This window comes from Narcine bancroftii, chromosome 8 (assembly GCF_036971445.1).
Source record: "Narcine bancroftii isolate sNarBan1 chromosome 8, sNarBan1.hap1, whole genome shotgun sequence".
NCBI classification, from domain to species: Eukaryota; Metazoa; Chordata; class Chondrichthyes; order Torpediniformes; family Narcinidae; genus Narcine; species Narcine bancroftii.
Genome location: NC_091476.1, coordinates 136,526,422 through 136,551,801, shown reverse-complemented (window position 1 = coordinate 136,551,801; position 25,380 = coordinate 136,526,422). Strand labels below are relative to the sequence as shown.

Sequence of the window (25,380 nt, the reverse complement as noted above, 5' to 3'; positions counted from 1 at the left end):
TCTGCAAGAATGCTGCCTGGGTTTCAGGGTTTGAGTAACAAGGAAAAGTTTTATTCCCCAGAGTATAGAAAATTGAGAAGTGATTTGATGGAGGTATTTAAAATTATGAGGGGTGTAGCGGCCCACACGGTGATGAGGACCAACCCACAAAATGGCTGATGAACGCGGCAACAGTGCAGACCTGGGGGGGGGAACGCTGGCCGTCATCCCAGGTGACCTCCTGCATGGCAGGAAGATGGTGAACTGTGGCAGGAATGTGGGCCAATCCCAGGCCAGCGCTCTGATGGTGCAGTGGCCTGACATCAGCGCCTGGGACACATATAAATGCAACGGCAAGTACAATAAACCGATCTCGACTTCAAGGCTTTGGTGTGCACGCCATTCTTTTCCATGCCCATGTAGCGTGAATGCTACATTGGTGACCCTGACAGGTCCAACCAGCAGTTGGACCCGAAGATGAGGGACCAGGTGAAGCTAGCGACCATTCACGCAGTCTCACTCAGGCTCCCAACGTTTTGGGTGTTGCGACTACATGTGTGGTTCCAGCAGACTAAGGCTCAGTTCCAGCTTGGACACACTGTCGCTGACGACCCGCTACTTCTATGTCGTGAGCATACTCGATCAAGACACAGTGGCAAGGATCATAGATTTCCTACAGCAGCCTCCGAAGCAAGGCATATACAGGTCCTCGAAGAGCAGTTTCAGGATCTCCCAGTGCGAGTGCTGCATATGGATTGGGTGACAGGGCCCCGTCCACCCTAATGAGCAAGATGCTCACCTTGATTGAGGGCCACAAGCCTTGCTTGCTCTTCGAGCATATCTTTCTGGAGCAAATGCCCGAGGATTTCCAACTCTTGCTTACGGATGAGGACCCCCCAGAGTCACAGCCCAGGCAGACGTGCTCTGGAGAGCGAAGGATACCAGCGCTGTCATAGACCATATCAGCAAGCCCCACGAACAGCCAACTGCGAGACCAAGACCAGTAGAGAGGGAAGTTAATAACCCGGGACAATTCTGCTATCAGTAATGGGGTGCGGGTTTCCAGGAAGTGCCCTGGCCAACCATCATTGATGGCTGCGGTGGTTGGCCCACATGATAGCCTCCTCTACATTTGGAACTCCTTGTCGATCTGCTGGTTGACACTGTCACCAAGATAAGCAGGGCCCAGCATTGAGGGCAGCCAACAACTCCTCCATCCAGACTTTTGGAACCCGCACCATCCCCCTTTCTGTTGGGCAACAGTCGGTTTACATGGACTTTCACCCTCGTGGCAGTGACGCACTGCTTCTGGGGGCTGAATTCCTTCGTGCCCACTGCCTGCTCATAGACCTCTAGGGTCATGATTGCACACCAGAACTTTTCAAACTACTCTGGGGAAGCCAAACTACCCACCTCCAATCTTGACTCAGATAACGAGTTCACCCGCATCCTAGCAGAGTTCCCCTTGATAGTAGCGCCACGGTCCTCCGCAGCCAAGCCAAAGCACAGGGTAATGCACCACATTCTGACCAAGGGCCCCCTGCTCCATGCCAGGGCCCGCCGGCTCCCTCCCGAAAAGCTCAGCCTCATGAAGGAGGAGTTCAAGAAAATGGAGGAGCTGGGGATTATGCAGTGCTCTGACAGTCCTTGAGCCTCCCCCTCTATGGTGCCAAAAACAGCTGGGGGGGGGGGGTGGTGGTGGAGGCCATGTAGCGACTACCACCGCCTCAAGGCCACCTCGCTTGATAGATTGATAGATTACCTGTATCCCACATCCAAGACTTCACCGCCAGCCTGCATAGGGCATGGGTGTTCTCCAAGGTGGACCTCATCTGGGGGCATCACCAAATTCTAGTTCACCTCTAGGATGTTCCCTTTTGGTCTGTTCGAATTCCTACACATGCCCTTCAGTCTGAAAAACATGGCACAAACTTTCCAGCGGTTGATGGATGCAGTGGGCCGGGACCTCCCATTTGCGTTCATCTATTTGGACAATATCCTCATAGCTAGCTGCAGCTGCAAAGACCACATCGGCCACATGAGACAACTGTGCACCCGGCTGAGGGAATTCAGTTTCACAATTAACCTCACGAAGTGCCAATTCAGCCTGGACACTATTGATTTCCTGCGGCACAATCATGGGGCAACACCCCTTCCCTGAAAAATTCAAGCCAATCTGGCAGTTCACTTAGCCATGTACAGTAAAGGAACTATAGGAATTCACTGGTATGATAAACATTTACCACAGATTTATACCAGAAGCCGCCTGCACCATGCACCCACTCTTCATGCTAATGGAAGACAAGTCAAAGGACATTACCTGGGACGGTGAGTCTTCGAGGGTGTTCCAGAACACCAAAGACGTGCTGGCCAATGCCACTGTGCTGATACACCCCAGACCAGAGGGAACTATGATTCTGACAGTTGACGCCTCCAACCCAGTGGCAACCCCTGGCCTTTTTCGGCAGACACCTCTGCCCCCCAGAGCTCAAATACAGTGCTTTTGACCGAGAGCTATTGGAACTGTACCTGGCGGTAAGACATTTCCGTTACTTTTTGGAAGGTTGGCAATTTAAGATCTTCACCGATCACAAGCTGTTGACCTTCGCCTTCCATAACGTATCGGACTCGTGGTTGGACTGACAGCAGATATTTGTCCTACGTGTCCAAATTTACCACAGACATACAGCACATAGTGGGGAAAAGCAATGTGGTAGTTGACGCTGTCTAACCCCATGATCGAGTCGGTCCACACCTTGTCCCAGGCGTTGACTACATGGCCCTCGCCAAAGTGCAGCAGCAAGATACTGAAATCTCCACATATAGGACAGCGATCTCTGGTCTCAGGATAGAAGACGTCCCTGTCGCCCTGGTAACCTGACACTACTGTGCAACGTCTCCACCGGCAGCCCTCGCCCCATCGTCCTGGCCGCTTGGAGGCGCCAGGTTTCAAAGCCACACACAACCTGGTGCATCCGGCAATACGAGCCACAGTCAAGATGGTGGCTAGCAGGTTTGTCTGGCACGGCCACCTTAAAGTCAGCCAGTAGGTCAAAACCTGCACAAGTTGCCAGTCCTCAAAAGTCCAGACTCACAAAAAGATGTCCACACAGACTTTTGAACCAGTGTAGCACAGGTCCAACCACGTACATATTGATATAGTGGAGCCACTACTAGTTTCCCGTGGGCGAGATACCACCACAGAAACCTGCCCAGGACACTCGTCGACACATGGGTATCCAGATTCAGGGACCCAGAGCACCTAACTCCAGATTTGGGTGGGTGGGGGGGGGGGGGGGGGGGTGCACAATTTACTTCGGGCTCTGGGCAGTGCTGGCTAACTTCCTGGAGACACAGTTCCACAACACCATGGCATACCACCCTCATGCCAATGGGTTGGTGGAGTGATTTCACAGGCACCTGAAGGCAGCCATGATGGCCCGGCTCAAGGGTCCCAACTGGGTGAACGAACTGCCTTGGGTCCTGCTGGGGATTCGCACCGTGCCAAAGGAAGACTTCCACGCCTCACCTGTGGAGATAGTCTACTGTGCACCTTTAATCATTCTGGAGGAGTTCCTGGTCCCCGACAAACACTCTGAAAGCCCCATGGCCACCCTTGAGAACTTGCGGCGAAAACTGTGGTCCCTGGTCCTGCAACAACCCCCAACTATGCAGCCAGCCCAAGCATAACATCCCCAGGGACTTAAAAGACTTGTCAGTATGTGTTCGTGCAAAGGGGCACACATGGCTGCCCTAAAATAACAACCCTACGACGAACCCTACAGGGTCAACAGGGACAATGGTTCTATCTTCGTCCTCGACGTCGTGGTAAGGAGACCTTTATCATTGACTGCCTGAAGCCAGCATATCTGGATTCTAACCAGCTGGTCTCCTTTCCTCCCCCGCGATGCAGGGGCAGACCACCCAAGTCAATGGACAACAGCCCAATCGCTGGTTTGGGGGGGCTATGTAGCGGCCTGCATGCAGAGACGTGGACTGGCCCACAAAATGGCCAACAAACACGGGGACCGCATGGATCTGGGAGTGACACTGGCTATCACCCCAGGTGACCTCCCGTATGGCAGGAAGATAGTGAACTATGGTGGGATAACCTGCCAATCCCAGGCCGGCACTCCAATGAGGGGGTGCCAAGACATCAGTGCCCGGGGCCCATATAATGTGATGGCTTGTGCAATAAACCAGTCTTAACTTTAAGCCTTTGGTGTGTGTGTTGTTCTTCTCCACACCTACATAATTCAAACACTACAGGTGGACAGATGAAATAAAGGTGGATAGCCTTTTTCTATTGAGAGGGGGGGAAGATACAAATGAGGACATGGATTGAGATTGAAGGGAGAAAAGTTTAGGAGAAACATAAAGGGGAATGTCTTCATACAGAGGGTGGTGGGAATGTGGAATGAGCTTCCAGCCAAAGTGGTAGATGCAGGCTTGATTTTAATATTTAAGGAAAAGTTGGATAGGTATATGGACAAGAGAGATATGGAAGGTTAAGGGCTGGGTGCGGGTCAATGGGACTAGGTGGGAAGCATGGAATAGAAGGGCCAAACTGGTATGATTCTGTAATGGTTATCATGGAGTTATCTGAAACGAGGACAATCGTCATTCTAATTTCATGTCGGGTTTTTTTTCCACTCCAAAAAAATTTTGGATAAATGAGGATTTCGGAGAATCCCATTTCGGAAAATCGGAGTTGTACTGTACTATGTATAGAAAAAATATTTCTGATCGTCATGAATAACTGTCCAAAGAAAATTTACTGAGTACTAGCCTTGAATATACTCAGGATAATAAATCTAGAACAGAGTTACTAAAATACAATACACAACTATTTATTTGAACTCATCATATAAAGAATGTGCTCTTCATTTACCTGAAGTAAGTTGGTCAGCATGACCAGAGTCTGTTTACGGATAAAGGAGTCATTGTCTTTTAAACACACAGCAACATTAGGAATGTACCGATCCACCATGGTAGTATATCGCATACAGAGGTCACATATGACGATGATGACATTATTGCGAACTGCTACATTTTCGCACACCTCCAACTCACGGGCCAAGGCAGCAATGCATTTTTTAGCTAGATCTTCATGCTGTAGACACAACTTTCCTATACAAAATGAAATAAAGAGGTGCATCAGCAAAAGCAATGTATTGCTCATTCTGAGATGTACTCTGTGTGCAGGGAGTTATTTTAATTTCTTCTCCATTGAAGATAGATATCTTGCCACGGCAAATTTTCACAGGTATTTGTAAACAGTCAGCAACTCCAGTCCTGTGCATTGACGCGAGAAGTATTTGCAAGGCGTCCGACTTGGGCCTGCTTATGTTCTCCACAGAAAAACAGAGACATTAAAAAAAAAAGTGTACCAATTAAGAGTCACACCGGACAGAAAAGGCCTTTTGACCCAAATTGTCCTTGACAATTAAGTTGACATTCTGGGTTAGTCCAATTTCCTCACATTTGTTCATATCCTTCTAAATCTTTCCTATCCATACACCTTTTGTCCATCATTATTGTACCTGCTTCTATAGTTTCCTTTGGTAATTCACTCCAGTTACATTCCCAAGGGAACATTCCCAATCCTGGTAATTACCCAGCAAGTCTTGTTGGAAGTGCCCAGGCATAGAACAATTGCAGAAAGTCACTAGCAAGTCTACACAGCAGTGGCCTTACCCAGAGTGAAAAAGGCATGTGCTCGGACAACAGAAGATACACCTGATCTTGAAAACTCAGTGAGGGTCTCTGAAGCCGGAAGATCATCAGCATCTGAAAGAAGTGACAAATAAAATACTGGTGCTACAATAAATAAAGAACAAATAGTTAAACAATTTAATGAATCAAAGAATAATGACATATCCAACATTAGTGCAAAATTATTTCCAACTCCAGAAACTTAGTGAGGTATCAAAAGGGGATCATTTCAATTACACTTTTCAAAATGAAAACACTAGAATTATTATTTGCTTCCTGATTAAAATACTGTATGACTAATACATATTTACAATTGGGGGAAAAAAAGCAAAGAGAGCCAATTAGATTGGGAAATTTATCCACTTTTAAAGATGCTACACCCTTAATGAGACTTCTTCCATGCTTTATCATTTCCAATACATAATTGTAAAATAATTTTGACTTCCTTCCAGTTGATTTCTACATCATACCCCTTTCTCACAAATGGAAACAAAGTATCAAAGAAATGCACAGCACAGAAAATGCCCCTCTTGGCCCACGACAACTCTCTTTCCTCAATCTAAGAACCTGCCCGAACACCTTTTTTAAAAAAAGTTCCAATTGTATCTGCCTTCACCACCACCTCTGGCAGCTTGTGCCAGATATTCACCATCTCTTGTAAGAAATTCCTTGCCCCTCAGATATTGTTCCTTTCCCCCATCTCACCTTAAACCTGTGCCTTCGAGTACTAGACTCACCCGCCATGGGAAGGATGATCTGACTATCTATGTCCCTCGTAATTTTACAAAACTTTACAAGGTCATCCCCCACCATCTGATGTTCCAGTGAGAATTAATCTAGCCTATCCAATCTCCCTTTCAAACCTCAGCCCAAGATTCCTGCAATGTAGTGATGAACTTCATTGACATCTGTTCCTAGAGTGGCGACCATAATGGTGCATAGTACTCAAAAATGCTGTATCAAGTATGTAACAAATAAGCATAAACATTTGACCAAGTGTTTCATTAATCCATGCTATAGTTATTTCAGTATTAATTTGTGCTTTATATCTATTTCATTGTAGCAGCCTGTCAAACCAAGCAACCGGCAAAGCATCGAGTGGGCTGAAATGCCCGTTTCCATAGGCCATCGGCAGAGCAGTGAAACTGGCCAATTCCTGCTGGTGGATCGCACGGGGCCCCAATCGGGACCAGGCATCCGAGGTAACCAATCGGGAGCTGGCTGAGCTGACTATAAAAGGCATAGAGTCTAGTATACTCAATGTCGAATACACTCTAATAGTGTGTGTGTGTCTTTCTTCTGCAGATTTGAGCTATAGCCTTAGGGCTGTAACCGAGAGCTATAACTGAGCTGCAGCGACCTTGCTACATTGGTGAACCTGACTGGTCCAAATGGCACTTTGGACCCGAAGATGGAAGAGTAACCTGTAATCAATGCCGTAGCGTTGAAGCTGCTCGACTTCTGGATGTCGCAACCATGGGTGTGGTTCCTGCAAGCTGAGGTGGAGCTCGCCATTCGATAGATCTCTGCCAAAGACACATACTACCACGTGGTCAGCGCCCTCGATCAGGACACTGCAGCCCGCATCATCAACTTCCTCGAGCAGCCCCCAGAACAAGGATGGTATGTGCCCATCAAAGAGCAGTTAACCCGCTCTTTCGGTCTCTCAAAGCACGAGTGCGCTGCCCAACTGTTGCATATTGATGGTTTGGGGGAACAGGGCCCCTTCTGCCCTCATGAGCAAAAAGCTCGCTCTCAACGATGGCCACATCTCCTGCCTGCTGTTCCAGCAGATCTTCTGGAAAGGCTGCCCGAGGACATCCGGCTGCTCATCGTGGAGGAAGACTTCGATGACGCCAAAAAGGTGGCTGCCTGAGAAGACCTGCTATGGGCTGCGAAGAGGGACACCTGTGCTTCACTCGAGCAGGTGACAGCACCGCATCAACAGCGCCCAGTCAGGAAGATCACTGACCGACTGTCCAACCATCGTTGAGCAGTACTGTTTCTAACACTGATGGTGGGGTTCTGAGGCCTATTGATGCTGCTCCCCCTGTGCATTCCATGGAAATGCCCAGGCCAGCCATCGTTAATGGCTGCCACGAGCAGCCAACTGCATAGCCTGCTACACATTCAAGACTCCCTGTCGGGCCAACATTTTTGGTGGACACTCGGGCACAATACAGCATCATTCCCCCGATCAGACTGGACGCCCACTGCGGCAAAGAGGGCCGGGAGATCTGAGCAGCAAACAGCTCCAATATCCGAACATTCGGCACCCACACCATTCCTACACCTCAGGGTCAGACAATTCACTAGGTTACGGAGGAGACCATGCAACAACCATTCCTGGGTGCAGATTTCCTGCAGGCCAACTCACTCCTGATGGATATCAAGGGGCGCCGGCTGGTCCACGCCTGGACATTTCAGTCACTCTTGCTCAAGGGAACTGAACTCACCAGCCCCCACCAGCACTCAGTGAGTACTGCCGACAATGAATTCACTCGGGTCCTAGCAAAATTCCCCTCCATCACCACGTCTCACTTCCATTTGGCAGAACCCAAACATGGGGCGAGGCACCAAATAGTTACAGAGGGCCCTCCCCTCCATGCCAGGGCACAGTGACTTCCCCTCGAGAAACTCAACCTAGCCAGGGACGAGTTCAAAAAGATGGAGGAACTTGGCATTGTGCGCCGCTCCGATAGTCCTCGGTCCTCCCCTCTCCAAATGGTTCCCAAGGCAGCGGGTGGTTGGAGGCCGGGCAGACTCACCTCAATGAGGCCACCATACCGGACAGATATCCAAGACTTCACTGCTAACCTGCAAGGAGCATATATTCTCAAAGGTGGACCTCATCAGGGCCTATCACCAGATCCTGGTACACCCTTTGGGTTAAAAAAAAAAGTGGCTCAGCCTTTTCAGAGGCTGATGAATGCAGTGGGCCAGGATCTGGATTTTGCCTTCATCTACCTCAACGACTTTTAATCGTCAGCCACACCTGCACCGAGCACACCACCTACTTAAAACAATTATTCTCCAGGCTGAGCGATTTCAGCCTAACCATCAACCCAACCAAGTGCCCAGTTTAGCTGAGAGACTATTGACTTCCTGGCCCATTGTATCGACCGACATGCAGCCAGTCCATTACCCACTAAGGTGGATGCTATTCGCTCTTTCCCCATGCCATCAACAGTGAAGGAACTACAAATGTTTGCAGGTATGGTCAACTTTTATCGCCTCTTTATACCTGCGGCAGCCAGCATCATGAGCGCTCTCTTTCCCCTGATGTCAGGACCCAGTAAAAACATACAATGGACCCAGGAGGCAACAGAGGCTTTCCAGGCCACCAAAAACACCATAGCCAACACCACCCTCTTTGTGCCCCCATGAACAGACGCCCTGACTGCCCTCATGACAGACACCTCCAGCACAGTGGTCAGGGGTGTACTTGAGCAACTGGTTAATGGACAATGGCAACCGCTGGCCTTTTTCAGTAAACACCTCAGGCTGCCAAAGCTCAAGTACAATGTCCCTGATGGATAACTGTTAGCTTCATAACTGGGAATTCGGCACTTACGTTACTTCCTGGAAGACAGAAAGTTCAAAATTTACACAGACCACAAACCCCTTACCGTTGCCTTCAATAAGGTGTCAGATCCGTGCTCAGCAAGGCAACAGCAGTACCTGTACTACATTTCCAAATTTACAACGGACATTGAACAAAGCTGACAAATCCAACGTGGTGGCCGAAGTGCTATCCCGTCCGGCTATCTTGGCGTACCAGACAATGCTCACCAGCTTACAACTGTCCCCCAGCAATCGCATGCTGCTCTGTGACACCTCGATGGGTAAACCTCGCCCCGCAATTGTGGCTGCATGGAAGAGGCATGTTTTCAACTTGGTCCACAACTTGGCTCACCCCACCATCAGGACTACAGTCAAAATGGTGGCGAACAGGTATGTCTGTCGTTGCCTCCACAAAGAGTCGCCCTATGGGTCAGGACTTGAATTCAGTCCCAGTCATCCAAATCCAGACTCATATCAAAGCTCCATCACAGACATTCACGTCACCACTTTAGCCATGTGCATATTGACATTGTGGGGCCCCTAACCGTATCCAGACATGCACATTACCTTCTCACAATGGTCGACTGGATGACCAGACATCCAGGTGGTGCCACTATCACAAGCTTCCACAGAAGCATGCGCATGCTCAACACTTGGGTAATGCGTTTCAAGGTTCCTGAACACCTTACATTGGATAGGGAAGCCCAATTTACTTCCAGTCTATGGACCGCCTTAGACAACGTCCTGGGAACCCAACTCCACCACACCACGGCGCATCACCCACAGGCCAACAGGTTGGTGGGGAGGTTTCACAGACACCTTAAGGCAGGCTTAATGGCATGGCTTACTGGACATAACTGGGCCGACGAACTTCCTTGGGTCCTGTTAGGCATTTGCACCGTATCCAAGGAGGACCTTGAGGCATCCTCTCCCGAATTAGTCTATGGCACACCTCTAGTTATAAAAGGTAAATTCATGACGGTCCCTGAGGAATTGGGGGCAACCCCCAGCGACCACGTTGCCCTGATTATGCGAGCGCCTAGGCACCCTGGCCCTCGCTAAACCTAGATCCCACGGCCAACCCTACATTTACTGACTGTAAATAAGCATTTATTTGGTGCGGGGCTCACTGGCCACCTCTACAGCAGCCTTACTGTTTCATCAGACACAATGGCTCCACCTATGTTTTGGACATTGGTGGCAGGAAAGATTTTCACACTTGACAGATTGAAACCGGCCTACTTGGATTTTGACCAGCCCATCACTCACCTGACACCATGGTGCATGGGGTTGGCCTCTTAAAAACAGTGCCCCAATCTCTGCTTCGGGGGGGTGGGGGGGGGGGGAATGGTGGGTCATGCAGCGGCGCCAGGAAATGGCCATCGAACCTGGCAACCAGCAAAGCATCGTGCGGACTGAAATGCCCATTTCCATAGGCCGCCAGCAGAACAGTGAAATTGGCTAATCACCGATGGTGGATCGCAGAGGGCTCAATTGGGGCCCAGGCATCAGAGGTAATGAATCAGCAGCTGGCCCCTCAAGCCACGCCCCAGTGGTGACGCAGCCAAACTGACTTTTAAAGGCAGAGCTGCCACTGAATAACTCAGTGTTGAATGCACTCTACTGGTGTGTGTCTTTCTTCTCCTATGGATTCGAGCTATAGCCTCAGGACTATAACCAAGAGCTATAACTTAGCTGTAGCCATAGTGACCTCACTACATCATAATATTATCCAGCATTACTAAATTTCTAGCAATGGTTAATTCTCACCAGGACTCGAATTGGGAGGATCAGCAAGAAATGACTGAACCAACAGAAAGATCTTCTTGTCAACTTTGCGAGGACACAGCTGTGCTGTCTCACCAAGTGTGAAGAGGTGTCTCACCTGAAGGAACACAAAATGTTGCATTTGAACTTAGATAATCCCATGCACCACAAAACAGTTGTATGCACATCTTTCATAGGATTTAAGAGTCATTTGAGAAGACAATGAAGAACATTAATCAAGATGCTTTGAGAACATTCTCACCAGCCAGTACTGCTACTGGAATGAATAGTGAAGCGAATATTCAGTAAAATTCCCGTGATCCGGAATTCAAGCAACCGGCAAACATATCGCAGAAAATAAATTAAGATGTGATGGAGATTGGTGTGACAGGAGTGAGACAGGGTGAGTGCAGGCAGTTGGCTGAGAAGTGAATTGTGAGTTTTTACTTTAATAATTCATTAAAGGGATGTCAGCTTCGGAGACTGAGTCAGTATTTAATTGCCCACCCCTTACTGCCATTGAGCAGGTATAGTGAGTTGCTTTCTGGAATTGCTGTAGTCTCTTTGGAGTGGGTATTCCCATTATGTTAATACAGTTCCAGAATTTTGGCCCAGCAAAAAAAGGAACAGTGGTACATTTCCCAGTCAGGCGGTGGTGTTTCCCATGCTTTTGCTGCGTCTGACCTTTTAGCTGACAGAGGTTGTGAGTTTGCAAGATGCTGTCCAAGGAGCTCTGGTGAGTTTCTGCAGTGTATCCTGTAGATAGTACAAACTGGGGCTACTGTATGTTGGTGCAGAAGTGAGTTCAAGCTGGTGGAGGGCAGAGGGTGAAGAACAATCGAGAATACAGGGGAAAGTGAGAGTGGGGTGGCAGGGAACCATTTGATTGACCAGAGGACAATGAGCACCTACAGGAAGAGGGATGGGGAGAAAAAGGGAGAGAACAGAATGAGTGGCTGGGCCAAGGTAAAAGGGATGGGAGACAGAGTAAGCGAGAACCCGGCATGCAAACTGTGAAACTTAAGAGCTTCATCAATGGCTTATTAACTTTTGTTGCTTACTTTCAATTTCAGAATACTTACCTGTTTTTTGTAGGCAAGAATATATTGTGAACAAGTTGTAACTTATCTCACTAACATGAGTGATAGAACCTGCTATTCTTGCTCCGGCAGTTCCTAAGTGACAAGTAAATTATTACATGATTTTCATGTTTGCTCTGATTCAATTTTTATTTGGATGACCATTAAATGCAAGTTAACAGATTTGTTTTTAAAGCATTGAAGGAAGTGAACTGAATTCAATAACAACATTTAAAATTTTAAATTTAGACATACAGCATGGTAATAGCTCCTTCTGACCCATGAGCCTGTGCCACCCAAATACTCCCAATTAACCTACAATGCCCCCAAACATTTTGAAAGGTGGGAGGAAATTGGAACATCCAAAGAAAACTTAAGTAGACACGGGGAAAATATACAGATAGCACCAGATTTGAACCTGGGTTGCTAACACCGTACAGTAAGTGTCAAACTAATTGCTATGATAATTGTGCCATTCAAAACTTACCAACATAGTTTCATCCACACGCTGAGCCCGCGCATCAGTAAGAACAATATTTGAAATGTAAGACTCGCAGACCAAGATCAGCTTTCCACATACTTGATCCAGTAGAACCTAATATAGAAACAAAATGTATCACTCAATGCTACAGTTATTATAACAGTTTAGCATGTTATTAAATTTAAAAAAAATTAAAAATACAGTACAGTAACAGACCCTTTCAGCCCATGAGTCCATGCCACCCAATTAATTTACAAGCCCCAGGATGTTTTGAAGGTTGGAGGAAACCAGAGCCCCCAAGGAAAACCTACGCAGACACGGGGAGAATGTACAAATTCCTTACAGACAATCGAGATTCGAACCCCTGGTCCTGATAACTGGCACTATAACAGCATTGTGCTAACCGTGCTACCTTAAAAAAATCTGAAAGAAAGGACCAAGCTGAAGAGCAAGGGAAGAATTACTATAGATTGTCACATACAATGCCATTGTGATCTTAACTGGACATCTACTGTGAGATCACAGTTTCAACATTTTATTTTAAACACTATTTTCTATAAATATTTGTAAATTAATTAATAGATGAATAATTTTATTTTTGTGTTTATAAAACCATATCCAGTCACATGAGAAGAGAGCAAGTTAGTTGTGCTGTTGAGGATAGAGAGGAGGGCAGTCTTAGGCTACTGAACAATATTGATGAGTTGGCAAGATGGAGAAATCAAAGCATCATCAATTGCAGGACCCCAAAAAATACTGAGGATCAGAAAATTGTTATCATACGAATTTGAGCATTCCTGAAGGTGGCCTCACAGGTGCCTAAAGTGTCTAAGATGCCATATAGTATACCAGACTTCTTTAGTCAGGGAACAAAGTATGACATCAGGTGGGCTATGGTACAACTGCTTAAAACATTAGTTAAGATGCAACTAGAGTCTTGTGCATAGTTCTGTTCACCACACATCAAGAAAGAAATGATTGAACTTGAGGGTGCAGAGGAGATGTATTGGGGCTTTGTGTGGAATGGAGCATTTAACAGGAGGAAGTGAATAGTCTGGGTTTACTTTCCTTAAAGTGGATGAGAGTGACAAGGGATCTGATTAAGATATACAAAATAAGGGGCATCAATATGATAGACATGGATTTCCTCATCACAGAGTTACCTAAAACCAGGGGGGGGAGGGGGGGGGGGCAGGCTTAAGGGAAAGTGTAAGCAGTCCAGGGGGACCCAAAGAAAATGGCGGGCATCTAGATTGCACTGCCCGAGGGATGATGAAGGCAGAGATTCTGACAACATTTATAAAGTATCTGGACGAGCATTTGATTTGCCAATGCTACAGATTAAAAATGTGAAAATGGAATTAGTATATGGTTACTTGATATGGATTTGGTCATCTGACGAGGAACAACTTATTGAATTTATAAATCGGCTGTGATTATGACAAATGGTGAAGCAGAATTAGCTTCTGCTCCTAGTTTCTATGTTTAATCATGCGGTCAACTTCAGTTTTCCCCAAAACTCACCTGTCTTTCTTCAGTAGTCTTACAGTGAGCCTGACAGAGCTTGTGCAAGGTCTCAACAGCCTGACTAATTATTTCTGGAGGAGAGGAAAATGCATTTATCCAATTCTGGACCTCATCTGCAATAAAAGTCCACATTTAATAAATTATTAATGGCAAAGTAACCTCAACACCAATACCAAAAATGGACATCACAAGAGTAATGAAGTTTCAATTTATAGAACAATTGCTTCTGGGCCACTATAACTAAACAATTCAAAACCTGTTTGATCTAGACATTCTCTCTGTGTTGGATCTTTAAATTAAAAAATTTTTTTTTACATTGTTTAACATTTTATTTACAGCATGGCAGAAGCCAATTCCAGCCACTCAATTACACAAAGTCAACCTGTGTCACCCAATTAGACCCAAATTAATCTATAACCCTGTAAATTTTGGAGGGTAGGAGAAATCCAGAACACCTGGAGAAAACCCATGCAGACATGGGGAAAATGTAAACTCCTTACAGATGGCACCATATTTGAAAACTGGTCACTGGCCCTGTAGGTGTCGTGCTAACTGTAGTTGACTCAGTCAACAGAAAAGTGTGGAACTCTGCCCACAATTACTAGCACTTTCAGTGGACCATCACAACTATACGCCCATTATCTTGCAACCAACTTCACAACAAGTACTGCTTGGTCCACCCTGATTCCTTGATCAATTCTGCAGCATACTCTTCACATATTCAATATCCATTTTCAATCTGTTTTTTTCAAAATCCACATTACTGCACAAAATATGGAAATTAAGATTCCACTCCCTTGAAGTGGCTGAATTCAATACAATATGTACAATCAATACTCGAGAATTAGTTTAGCATAGATAAGGTAGACGTTCACTCAGGGTAGTAAAATTGGAGGGCAAAGGCTCAATGGGAAAGATTTAAAGGGGACCTGAGGAGCAAGTGTTTTCTGCATAGAGGGTGATGAGTAAGTAGAACGAGTTGTTGGAGGAAGTGGTAGTCAGGTACAGTGACAACTTTTAAAAGAAATTTGTACAAGTTAGTGGATAGGAAAGGTTTGGAGGGGTTTGAGTCAAAAGGAGGCAAATGAGAATCAGGTAGATACAGGTCGAGTACCCCATAGCTGAAATTCTAAAAACCAAAAAGATCCAAAATCTGAACTTTTTTTTAAGTGCCAACATGACATTGCACGTTGAAAAAAAATTCACCAACTGACTTACCCATGAGGTGCTGGGTCCAAGACTTCAGCATTGACTGCAGCCGGAGTTAGTGTTCCCAGCATTTTCTATTTTTATTTTAGATTTCCAGCATTGCAGGTTTAATAAAAACACATTTTCAAGTCAAGATGAGAGTGCGATTTGGAAGGGAGCCTGCAGGTGGTATTCCTATATATCTGTTGCGATTAAACTGCCAGGTTTTAGATAGAAGTTGTGAGTTTAGGAGAGGTTGTCAAAATTGTACACAGCGGATGTCTTGCATAACTATAATTAATGTGAGTTCCACATTCAGTTTCTGCTTTGGAGCTCTATCCCACTTTGTAAACTTTATCGCATGAAGAAATTCCATAGCAATCCTTGATGAGATCTCCACAGATTGTAATTTTGCATGGTCAAATGAGGGACTGACTTCATGTATCTCATAACTTCTCTAATTAATCCTGTTCAGCACTTTCCCACCCCGCGGTGCCGAGCGAACTTGGTACAGGGTGAGGGATGATGCAAATCTAGGTGTTACAACTGCCAGATTACTGCTCCAGTGCAAATTGGGAATTTAATTCTCTCAAAGACAAGGCGAGCAATGCAAAATGGGTACAATTGAAAAGGCTGTCTCTGGTCCATGCCACCTTCCACTGCACCCAGTATAACGTTAAACCAGCCACCGTCGCAGAGGCATCAGCACTGACTAGCAATCCCACTCCAGAATTGGTGGTGTGACTGGATGCCGGTAGTGCTGAGGGCGCCAGCGCAGTGTATGAGACTGGATGCCAGGAAACATTTGAAAAAGTCATCAAGGAGAATTTCTAGTGTTTGGTGCTGCATTTATTTATCTTCTTTAGTAAGCAGAGATCAAGTTTATTTTGTTAAGCATAAAAACATTATTTCATGTGAATGTTCCACTTGTGGCGACGTGTCAGTGCTGTTTATCGTTGTTCTTTAAATGCTGATACAGGTATTCATGCTATTCTGCTGCTTAGTTCCATTGATCTGAAAACCGATAAAAAAACTCCAATAACTGAAAAACATCCGGTCCCAAGTGCTTCGGATACGGAGTACTGTACCTTGAGTGTCATGGCCGATAGGCCAATCTCTATGCTGTTTAGCTCTATCACCCCTTGTATGGTTGACATCCAGCTATCAATGTTTGCTGAAGATGCAACACTTGCTCCATCTCACTGTGTTTATACAATTGCCCAAAAACTTGAATTACTTTATTTCACTCACCAATCAATTTAGTCCTAGTTTCTTCTGACAAATGAAGAGCAATGTTACCCACAACACTCAAAATTTGAATTGTTCTGTTGTCTATTGTCTTAGATCTGCAAATAATGTTAAAAAAAAAATTGAAATATTTCAGTTAATAATCACTCATCATGTTAAAAAAAATTAAACAAATGAGACCAGGTACAGACTCATTCCAAACAGGATTGCAAAATCAATGCCCTAATATGGTTTCATAATCTTGACACAGGTCATTTTACTAAAGCAGATGAAACCAGATTTCTGATATAAAGTTATTCAAAGTTTAAACAAAATCTATCGACTTAAATTTGTCAATTATCCAATTAGAAATGCAATCCAAGATGTGTGGTTAGGTGGGGGGGGGGAAGATGCTATGTCACCACTGTGTGTAAACTAAAGGAATCTACACCAAATGAGGGACTATTTAGAGTTTAATATTACTGCCCTAATTAGTCATTATTGCACGTGTCTGATAAAATGATAGCACAAGGGAATCAAGACACCTCTATATTTTCAAGCTGTAAACTTAACTCTGGGAAACGGTAAAAATTGAATAATATGAAATTTTTGAAAACAATTAGAATGACATATTTTCAATCTTATTTTATGCAAAACTTGGAAATGACAAATGTCTTCAGTGCCTACAAGTTACTTACCTGTAAATATCATCCCAGGAGTCTACAATCTTATCATAATTTAACTTTGGCAAGGATTCTGCAACTTTTGAGAGAAGCATCCAGGCAGCAACTGCATGATCAGTGTCAGTGTGAGAGATAAGGTCTTTTATAAATGCTGACGTGAATTTATCTTGATGGGACCACAGAAAAAAGGCTTTGGTCAGGTAACGACTGCGGAAGGAATAAAAAATAATTACAATTCTGGTAATTTTATGTATCAACAGTGAAATGATGAACGTTAACTCAAAGATGACAAATGAACAATCTTGACCAAGAAAGCCCCCAAAATGTTAATGGAGTCTTTACAAAGTCACCTTGTCCTCTGTTCACCTGGTAACCCATTCCCATGACAGAGCTTGGAAGAGAAAATCTGTTTAGGGAGGAAGTAATTCACAAAATTCTGTAGACACAGTGGTTGAAGTAAAAAACACAAAGTGCTGGAGAATCTCAGCAGGCCAGTGTCCTTTATGTAGCAAAGGTTAAGATACATAATGGATGTTTCGGGCATGAGGTTTTCAGCAAAGTATGAGAAAATGCCAGCAGGGGTCCGAACAAAAGAATGGTGGTGGGGAGGGGAGGCACGGCAGGATATGATAGGCGCAGAAAGGAGGGAGGGAACAGCAGCAAATGAGGGAGGAGGGACAGCTGGGTGGATAGAACTGGAAAGACGTAAAAAAGGGGAGAAGGAAAGGTAAGCAGGTTTAATGGAAAGCAGTAAAATCAAAGTTAATACCATGTGACTGGAGAGTGCCCAGATGGAAAGTAAGGTGTTGTTCCTTCAATCTGCTGGTGGTCAAGGCCATGGACAGACATGTGAGTGTGGGAATGTAACTCGGAATTGAAATGGCCACTGGGAGGTCGCTGTGGTTGTGAACAGAGTGGAGGTGCTGAGCGAAGCGATATCCCAGTCTGCTTCCAGTCTCTCCAATGTAGAGAATGTAGAGGAAGATTGCAGACATACAAAGGTTGTGGCTTATATAACAAAGCGCACTATGTGTAATTAAGGCCTCTACAGTTGATGTTGAACTAAAAGTTGCAACTTTGCCCAGTGATTCTTGGGAATCCATGTCCTTTGACCAATAAGCAGAGAAAGCATTCATGGTTACTTGAGAAGCTGGTGTCCATGCATCAGAGCACGCAGCAGCTCTATGGAAATAAAAGTGCTTTCACTCATTCAGCTAGGCATTTCTGGAATAGTCTGCAGTTCCCACATGGCCATGGTCACTTCAGTACTCACAAAACTGGAGTGGAAACAAATCAAGTTTGACCCCGAGCAAATAATCAAGAAAAAAAAAATGTTTCAACTGTTAAGTCTGACTTTTGATTAAAATTGTCTTTTTACAAAAAAGGATTAAACTTTTGGATTTGGATTCACAAGCTTTAATTCCAATTGATAAAAAAAGGAAATAAATTTAGTGGAAATGATATGAAGGGGATAGAGATACAGTAATATTGCAATGTCAGGTAAAAATTAATCCCACTGTGAGATAAAATAGGACAGAAGCAGTGAATTCAGCACAAAGCAAATTGCATTTGAAACATCTTAAACAAATAACTCTTTTCAGCTTCACCGATTTCAATTGAACTATTTTAGTACAACACACACTGCAGCAGATCTGAGAACATTTTCCATTCAAAATAAGATTCTTGGATTACGGTCTCCATCAAAATTTCTAAACTTTATTTGATATTTTTGAATGAGCATAAAAGATATGAAAATAGAATTTATAACATTGATTCCCAATTCTGAAACTGCACAAGTAACAAGTTTATAGCTGGAAAAAAAATCCTTAATGTATGCAACTAGTGAATCTCCTGAATAACCTAATTTTCTATCAAAAAGTGAAATAAAAATACTATTAACATGTGGAGTTCAAATTATGAAGAGAAAAGTCATCAACTTTCCATATTACAATCACTTCTAAAGTGGCCTGATTTGTTGGGAACTTGTCACTGTTTTGTTCAAGTTCTGCTATTTATTAACTTAAATTTTCAAGGTTTCAGGAACTAATGAATAGCTCTCCCAAATCACAAGAAAATAGATTGAAAAACACAGAATGAAGGCTTTCATCTAATGATTTTATAATTTATCTTCAAGATTTCAAGAAATGAAAAATAACAACTGAAGCGTCCTTTGCAAATTGAAACAAAATTAACAAAGTATTTACCAAAGTTCTTGATGCTCGAGAGCAAGAAGTGTTAAAATATCCCAGGCCAATCTTTGGTGTTTGTCTTCTCTACTGAAATCCTTGTAGTTCTTGATTTGCTGTATTATCACTTGATTCAGACACTCCAGTGCTTTTTGCTGGATAGAGTTCTCAGAATCAATTACATCTGTGATAACTCCATTCATCCAAGCCTTCTGCACCTTTGGATTAGTGGGTTGAGACTGGAAGAAACACATAATCTGATCATCAGACTGTAATCTTATATCCTTGCACTCACAGATAGCAAAATTAAGCAACTGATTGTGGACTTCAGGAGAGAGGAAATCAGGAGAATGCAACCAGCCCTCAACAAGGGGTCAGCAGTGGAAAGGGTTAAGAACTTCAAATTTGTGGGTGTCATCATCTCTGAAGATCTGTTCAGGGGCCTCCATGTTGATGCAATCACAAAAGCGGTTCACCAGCAGTTATACTTTGGTATGTCACCAAAGACTCTTGCAGGTGCATTGTGGAGAGCATTCTGACTGGTATGGAGGTGCCAATCCACAAGTCAGGAAAAGACTACAGAGAGTGGTGAACTCTGCCAGCACCATCATGGGCATTAGGCTTCACTCCATTTAGGATATCTACAAGAGGTGTTGTCTCAAGAAAGCAGCCTCTATCATCAAAGACCCTCACCAACCAGGCTATGCCATCTTCTCACTGCTACCATCAGGAAGGAGGTACAGGAGGTTGAAGATGAGCACCTGACACTACAAAAACAGCTTCTTGCCCTCTGCCATCAGATTTATGAACCACAGAAGTTACCTCACTTTCTCTTCTTTTGCATCAATTCATTTAATATAATTTCTAGCAACTTTGCACCTGTGTCGCTGCTGCAAAACAACAAATTTTGTGACATGTTCATGCCAATAAATGTGGATTCTGATCCTATAAATGGGAACAATAAATTCCAAACTAAACAAAAATGCAACCGAAGGTAATCTTGGTCAACCAGGCTCTACTTCTATGTAAAACAGAAAACAAAAATCCAATGGTATTAAAAATGATACCAAGCACTTGTCAGAGTTAAATTCCTCCTGGCATTTCTTGGCCCACTTTCTCAGATGACCGTGGCTCTGTTGGATTAAGTAATCTTCACTGTCCACTACACCAGCAATTTTAGAAATCTGAAAACTTACTCATCATGGCACCAACATTCTCATCCAGATCTTTACAATAGATGACCAATCCAGCATGGATCCTTGTTGCTGGTTTCTTTCTTTACCTCCCAATGACTCCCACCATCAAGTCAATATTGAATCCAATTGGCTAGCTCACCCAGTATCCCATGTGATTTTCCATGTGGAACCATGTCAAAGGCCTTACTAAAATTATGCAGAGATCATTAACCGCCCTTCCCTTGTCAATGCATGAGCACCTCTTCAAAAATACTCAAATTTGTGAGATACAAAATCACCACACACAAAGTCAGCCTGATGTTCGCTAACCAATCCCTGCCCTTCCAAATGCAGGGAGATCTTTTTTCCAGAAACACCACCAGTAACTTTCCCATCACTGATGCTAGACCCGTCTGCCTGTTGATCACTGGATTGTCATTACAACCCTTCTTAAATAAAGGTAAGATTTCACCGTCCACTCTTCCAGTATGTGTAAAGGAAAAGTTTCCCAAATTTTTTTTTATACATTTTCTCTCAACACATGCTCCCTTATTAACTGTCCATAATTTACCAGATTCCACAGTTCACAATATTTAAAAACTATTTTATTTAAAATCATACCAACAGAAGGTCTGTGATTGATTGCAATGCTTGTTTGCGGACAGATGGAGCAGGATCTCGACAACGATCTTGTAATACAGACAGATCTTCTTGGGTGCAGAGGACAATATTCTGTTTCAAAATGCTAATGAGCACCTGTAAGTGTGCAACACAAATGACTCATCAGAGTGATAATGGCAAAACTTTAGGATACATACAAAACAAGTTTTACACATTGCCAATTATTTTAAATTTTTATTGTGTGAGAGAATGTGGGTGGAACGGTGAGCGTAATCCCTATTACAGCATCAGTGACTTGGGTTTGAATCTGCTGCTGTCTGTAGGAAGTTAGTTCGTTCTCCCTGTGACACATGGGTTTCCTCCAGACACTCTGGTTTCCTCACATCTTCCAAAGACGTATGGGATTAGATCAATGGGTCACATGGGTGTAATTGGATGGCACTGAGTTCTCAGCCTGAAGGACTTGTTACCATGCTGTATCTCTAAATCATTAAATCTAAGCCAAATTGTTTCCATTGAATAATACAAATTATATCCAAATTTATTCACAAAATTAGTTAAGCAAGTTTGAAACAGCATTATGATTCACATTAAGGAAGCTTTAAAACAGAAAACAAAAATCCACAGAGAATGAAAGGTAAAATAAATGAGAAAATGTTGAAAATACCCAGCATTTACGTAAACTGTTGAATATTTTCAGCACTATGTTTTAATTTCAGTTTTGAAATACAACAGGAGCACATTTAATTAAAGACAACTGGTCATGCTGCTACAGTGGTCATGCTGCTAGTGTGTGGAGAGAAGTCACCAGTGAAGCAGCTACTGTTTCTGCACCCAGAAATCTTGTTAATGTCACATATGTCACTTGAGCATGCAAACAAAAGCTTCAGTGCCACGACACATCAGGTTATCCTTTTCCTATTAAAAAGGATGTTCTCACTGCAGTGGTGCACGTTATGAAGTATTTTTGAACTTTAAATTTAAACATTCAGCATTTTGGCCCACAAGTCCGTGCCGCTCAATTTACACCCAATTAACCAATATCCCCAGTACGTTTCGAACAGGAGGAGGAAACTGGAGTCCCCAGGGGAAAACCCACGCAGACGTGGGCAGCAAGTACAAACTCCTTACAGCTACGCCAACCGTGCCTCCCAAATACAATTCTGGCAAAGCAAAGGCAACATTATTTTACTAGTGTGAGATTTGGGTTAGGGTTAGTACATTAGGGTTAGGGTAGTCTGACAATGGCATGAAAGAAAATGTTCTTGAATCTGCTGATGCGTGATCTTGTGAATCTTTTTCCTGATACAAGAGAGAGAGAGAGAGAGAGAGAGAGAAAGGGTTAGTACATTAGGGTTAGGGTAGTCTGACAATGGCATGGAAGAAAATGTTCTTGAATCTGCTGATGTGTGATCTTGTGAATCTTTTTCCTGATAAGAGGAGAGAGAGAGAAAAAGTGTGGCCAAGGAAAGTCAAGTCTTTTAATACATTGGCTGCATTTTCAAGGCAGCAGGAGTGTAGATCAAATCAATAGAGAAGGGAGTTTGTGTGATGGTCTGAGTTACGTTCACAGCTCTCTTCAGTTTCTCATGAGTTTTGGGTAGAGAGTTTCCATATCCGATAAGATGCTTTCAAAGAGAATCTTGAGAAGTTGTTGAGGAAGCTGAGGTGCTGGTACACTTTCTTGTCCATTGCGTCAACATCATTGGGACTAGGAGAGGTAAATGAAGATGTTTACCCCAAATAATTTAAATCTATCCACCGTCTCCACCTCAGTGCTGTCGACGTGGACAGGGAAGTGAGTTCCACCTCTCCTCCAGAAATCTATGATCAGCCCCTTAGTCTTGCTGACATTGAATGAGAGGTTAATGTTCTGGTACCAAGCTACTATCTTCCTCCTATATTTTGACTCATCATTATTTGAGATGTGGCCTAGGGTGGAAGAGTCACCTGAAAATTTATAGATGGAGTAAAAACACAACACTGAACAAACTCAGCATTATGTATCAAAGAAAAAGATACATAACCAACATTTCAGGATTGAGCCCTTCATCATGGCATGAGCAAAATGTAGGCAGGTGCTTGAATGTAATGGTGGGTGGTGAGGGGCAGGACCACAGGCCCACAGGTAAGGTGGTAAAGGGAGGGAGGTCACAACAGTAAACAGGAGCTGGGGATGGCTCTTTGAATGGAAAGGGAAGGGGGTGGAGAGCTGGAGACAGAGGAATAGGGAAGAGAGGGAGAACAGGCAGTGGCCTAGCAGAAACTGGAGAAGTCGCAGTTAACGTGTTAAGTCGCTGGGGACCAAGACAGAATATTAAGTGTTGCTCCTCCAATTTATGGGTGGCCTTGATATGGCAGTACATGAGGCCCTTGATTTGGCAGTACATGAGGACCTTGATTTGGCAGTACATGAGGCCCTTGAAAGATATGTCGGGGCAGGAGTGGAGTGCAGAATTGAAATGGTTCCAAATGGGAGATGCCGGTCACTGATGCAGAGTGAAGATACTCTGCAAAGCAATCTCATTTATAAATGGAATTGGAATGTTTTTTGATCAGAGAGTTATGGGCTTATAGGTATTATAGTAGGGGGCGACATACATAGCAGGCATGTGAGTGAGGTTAAAAAAAAGAGCTGAGCGCTTGTGCGAGCCGTATAGCGGGAGTCAAGGGGGCGCAGCAACCCCCCCCCCCCACCCATTTGGAAAATGTACCAGTTTTAAGCTAATAAAAAACTAATAATTTTAAACAAAATCAATTTTTCTTTTAATTACAGTGAGTACAGACACTACCATCTGTACCCAGACTCCAAGCCCCTTCCAGAACTCCAGGCAGTACATGCTTGACCTATGCTCAAACCAGTGTCTGGATCTCCTGACTCCAAGCAGTACTTGCCCATAACTAGCACCTAGCATGTCAAGCAGAGCCCTTGGCCAACTTGCATCCAATCCCCAAGTAATAACTCCTACGCTGCACCCAATCACCAGGCAGAGCTCTGCCTAATCCGTAACCATTTCTTTCCTCTGACGTTCATCTGTTACTCAGGGTATTTCTTCAGCTAACCTTAAAAGCAATTAGTCTTTCCCAATGGTTTATTTCTACATGGTTTTCGAGATATGGGTAAAAACACAAGAAAGCGCCTCTGGCATAAACAGCATGACATTGCAACACGTTGGAAACACTTTGCAACCAAGGGGAGTACCTGGGGATGTTCTGTCGCTGTTATACTGCAGGAAACGTGGCAGCCAAAGAGGCAGAGCAACATCCTAACACTGTACGGAACAAGCAGAGGGAATCAGAGCAGGCCAGGAGGGCAGTGATAAACTGCAGAGGTGGATTTTAAAAAGAGAAATCCGCAGAAAATTCACATGCCTGACGTGGAGTGCTCACGGAAAAGGTGTGGTTACAAATCCTCACTGATTCCAGTTTGCAGGACAGAAAGTCCTTGATCCGGTTGTCAAGGGTGGGTTGCTGAAGCCAAGGTCAGAATTTTGGGATGTTGCAAGAAATTACAATGCTCCAGTGATTACACCCAACTGTTTTGAACGGAGTGAAATGTAGTTATGTTGTACCAAAGGAAGTAACTGCATTGTATTTTGTAAATGGTATATGCTGCAGCCATATTAGGAGAGAGAACAAATGTCTGGGCTGGAGGATAGAAGACCAAAGTAGACCTGGAAAGTGATGAGTCATGTCATACTGTTGAATTTGTCCTCACAGATGCAAGTGCAAATATACCAAGTTTCTCATTTGCGTCTTCTTAAAAGTGGATAAAACTTTGGGGTGACAAGAGGAGAGGAAATAGGCAACTGCAACTTCTGACCTAGCTATTGTGGCTGCAGTCTTTACACGATGCCTTCAAGGTGATGGTGGGGGACTCTGAAACGATATCAGCACTAAATGCCACCTCTTTTGATCAACATGGTCACTGCCAATCCCAAGAGTCTGTATCAATGAGTTTAGATGCAGAGATTGTGGAGCAATTGGTTCAAGATTTGGGTACCAGAGGATTGGAAAAATTGTGCTCAAGAGAAGTGAAGACAAAAAAGCAGGAAACTACAGGCTAGTTAGTTCAACAATTGTTATTGGGAAGATCCTGGAATCGAAATCAAGAAAGTTAGAACTATTTGTTTCCACACTCACATTCAATAACATTGTCATTTTCTATTCACAAAAAAACCCCACCCT

General features: G+C 44.1%; 1 protein-coding gene across 1 annotated transcript in view; it reads right to left on the bottom strand.

The window, feature by feature from the left end:
* Positions 1-25,380, bottom strand: part of ncapd3 (non-SMC condensin II complex, subunit D3) — a 102,820-nt gene that overhangs the window by 30,189 nt on the left and 47,251 nt on the right. The window contains exons 16-24 of the mRNA XM_069896293.1: positions 21,193-21,327; positions 19,415-19,635; positions 17,226-17,417; positions 16,552-16,646; positions 14,110-14,225; positions 12,592-12,699; positions 11,029-11,143; positions 5,677-5,769; positions 4,871-5,109 (exon numbers count right to left, since the gene is read on the bottom strand). Of these exons, the coding sequence (XP_069752394.1) occupies positions 4,871-5,109; positions 5,677-5,769; positions 11,029-11,143; positions 12,592-12,699; positions 14,110-14,225; positions 16,552-16,646; positions 17,226-17,417; positions 19,415-19,635; positions 21,193-21,327 (1,314 nt within the window). The remainder of the gene's footprint in view (positions 1-4,870; positions 5,110-5,676; positions 5,770-11,028; positions 11,144-12,591; positions 12,700-14,109; positions 14,226-16,551; positions 16,647-17,225; positions 17,418-19,414; positions 19,636-21,192; positions 21,328-25,380) is intronic.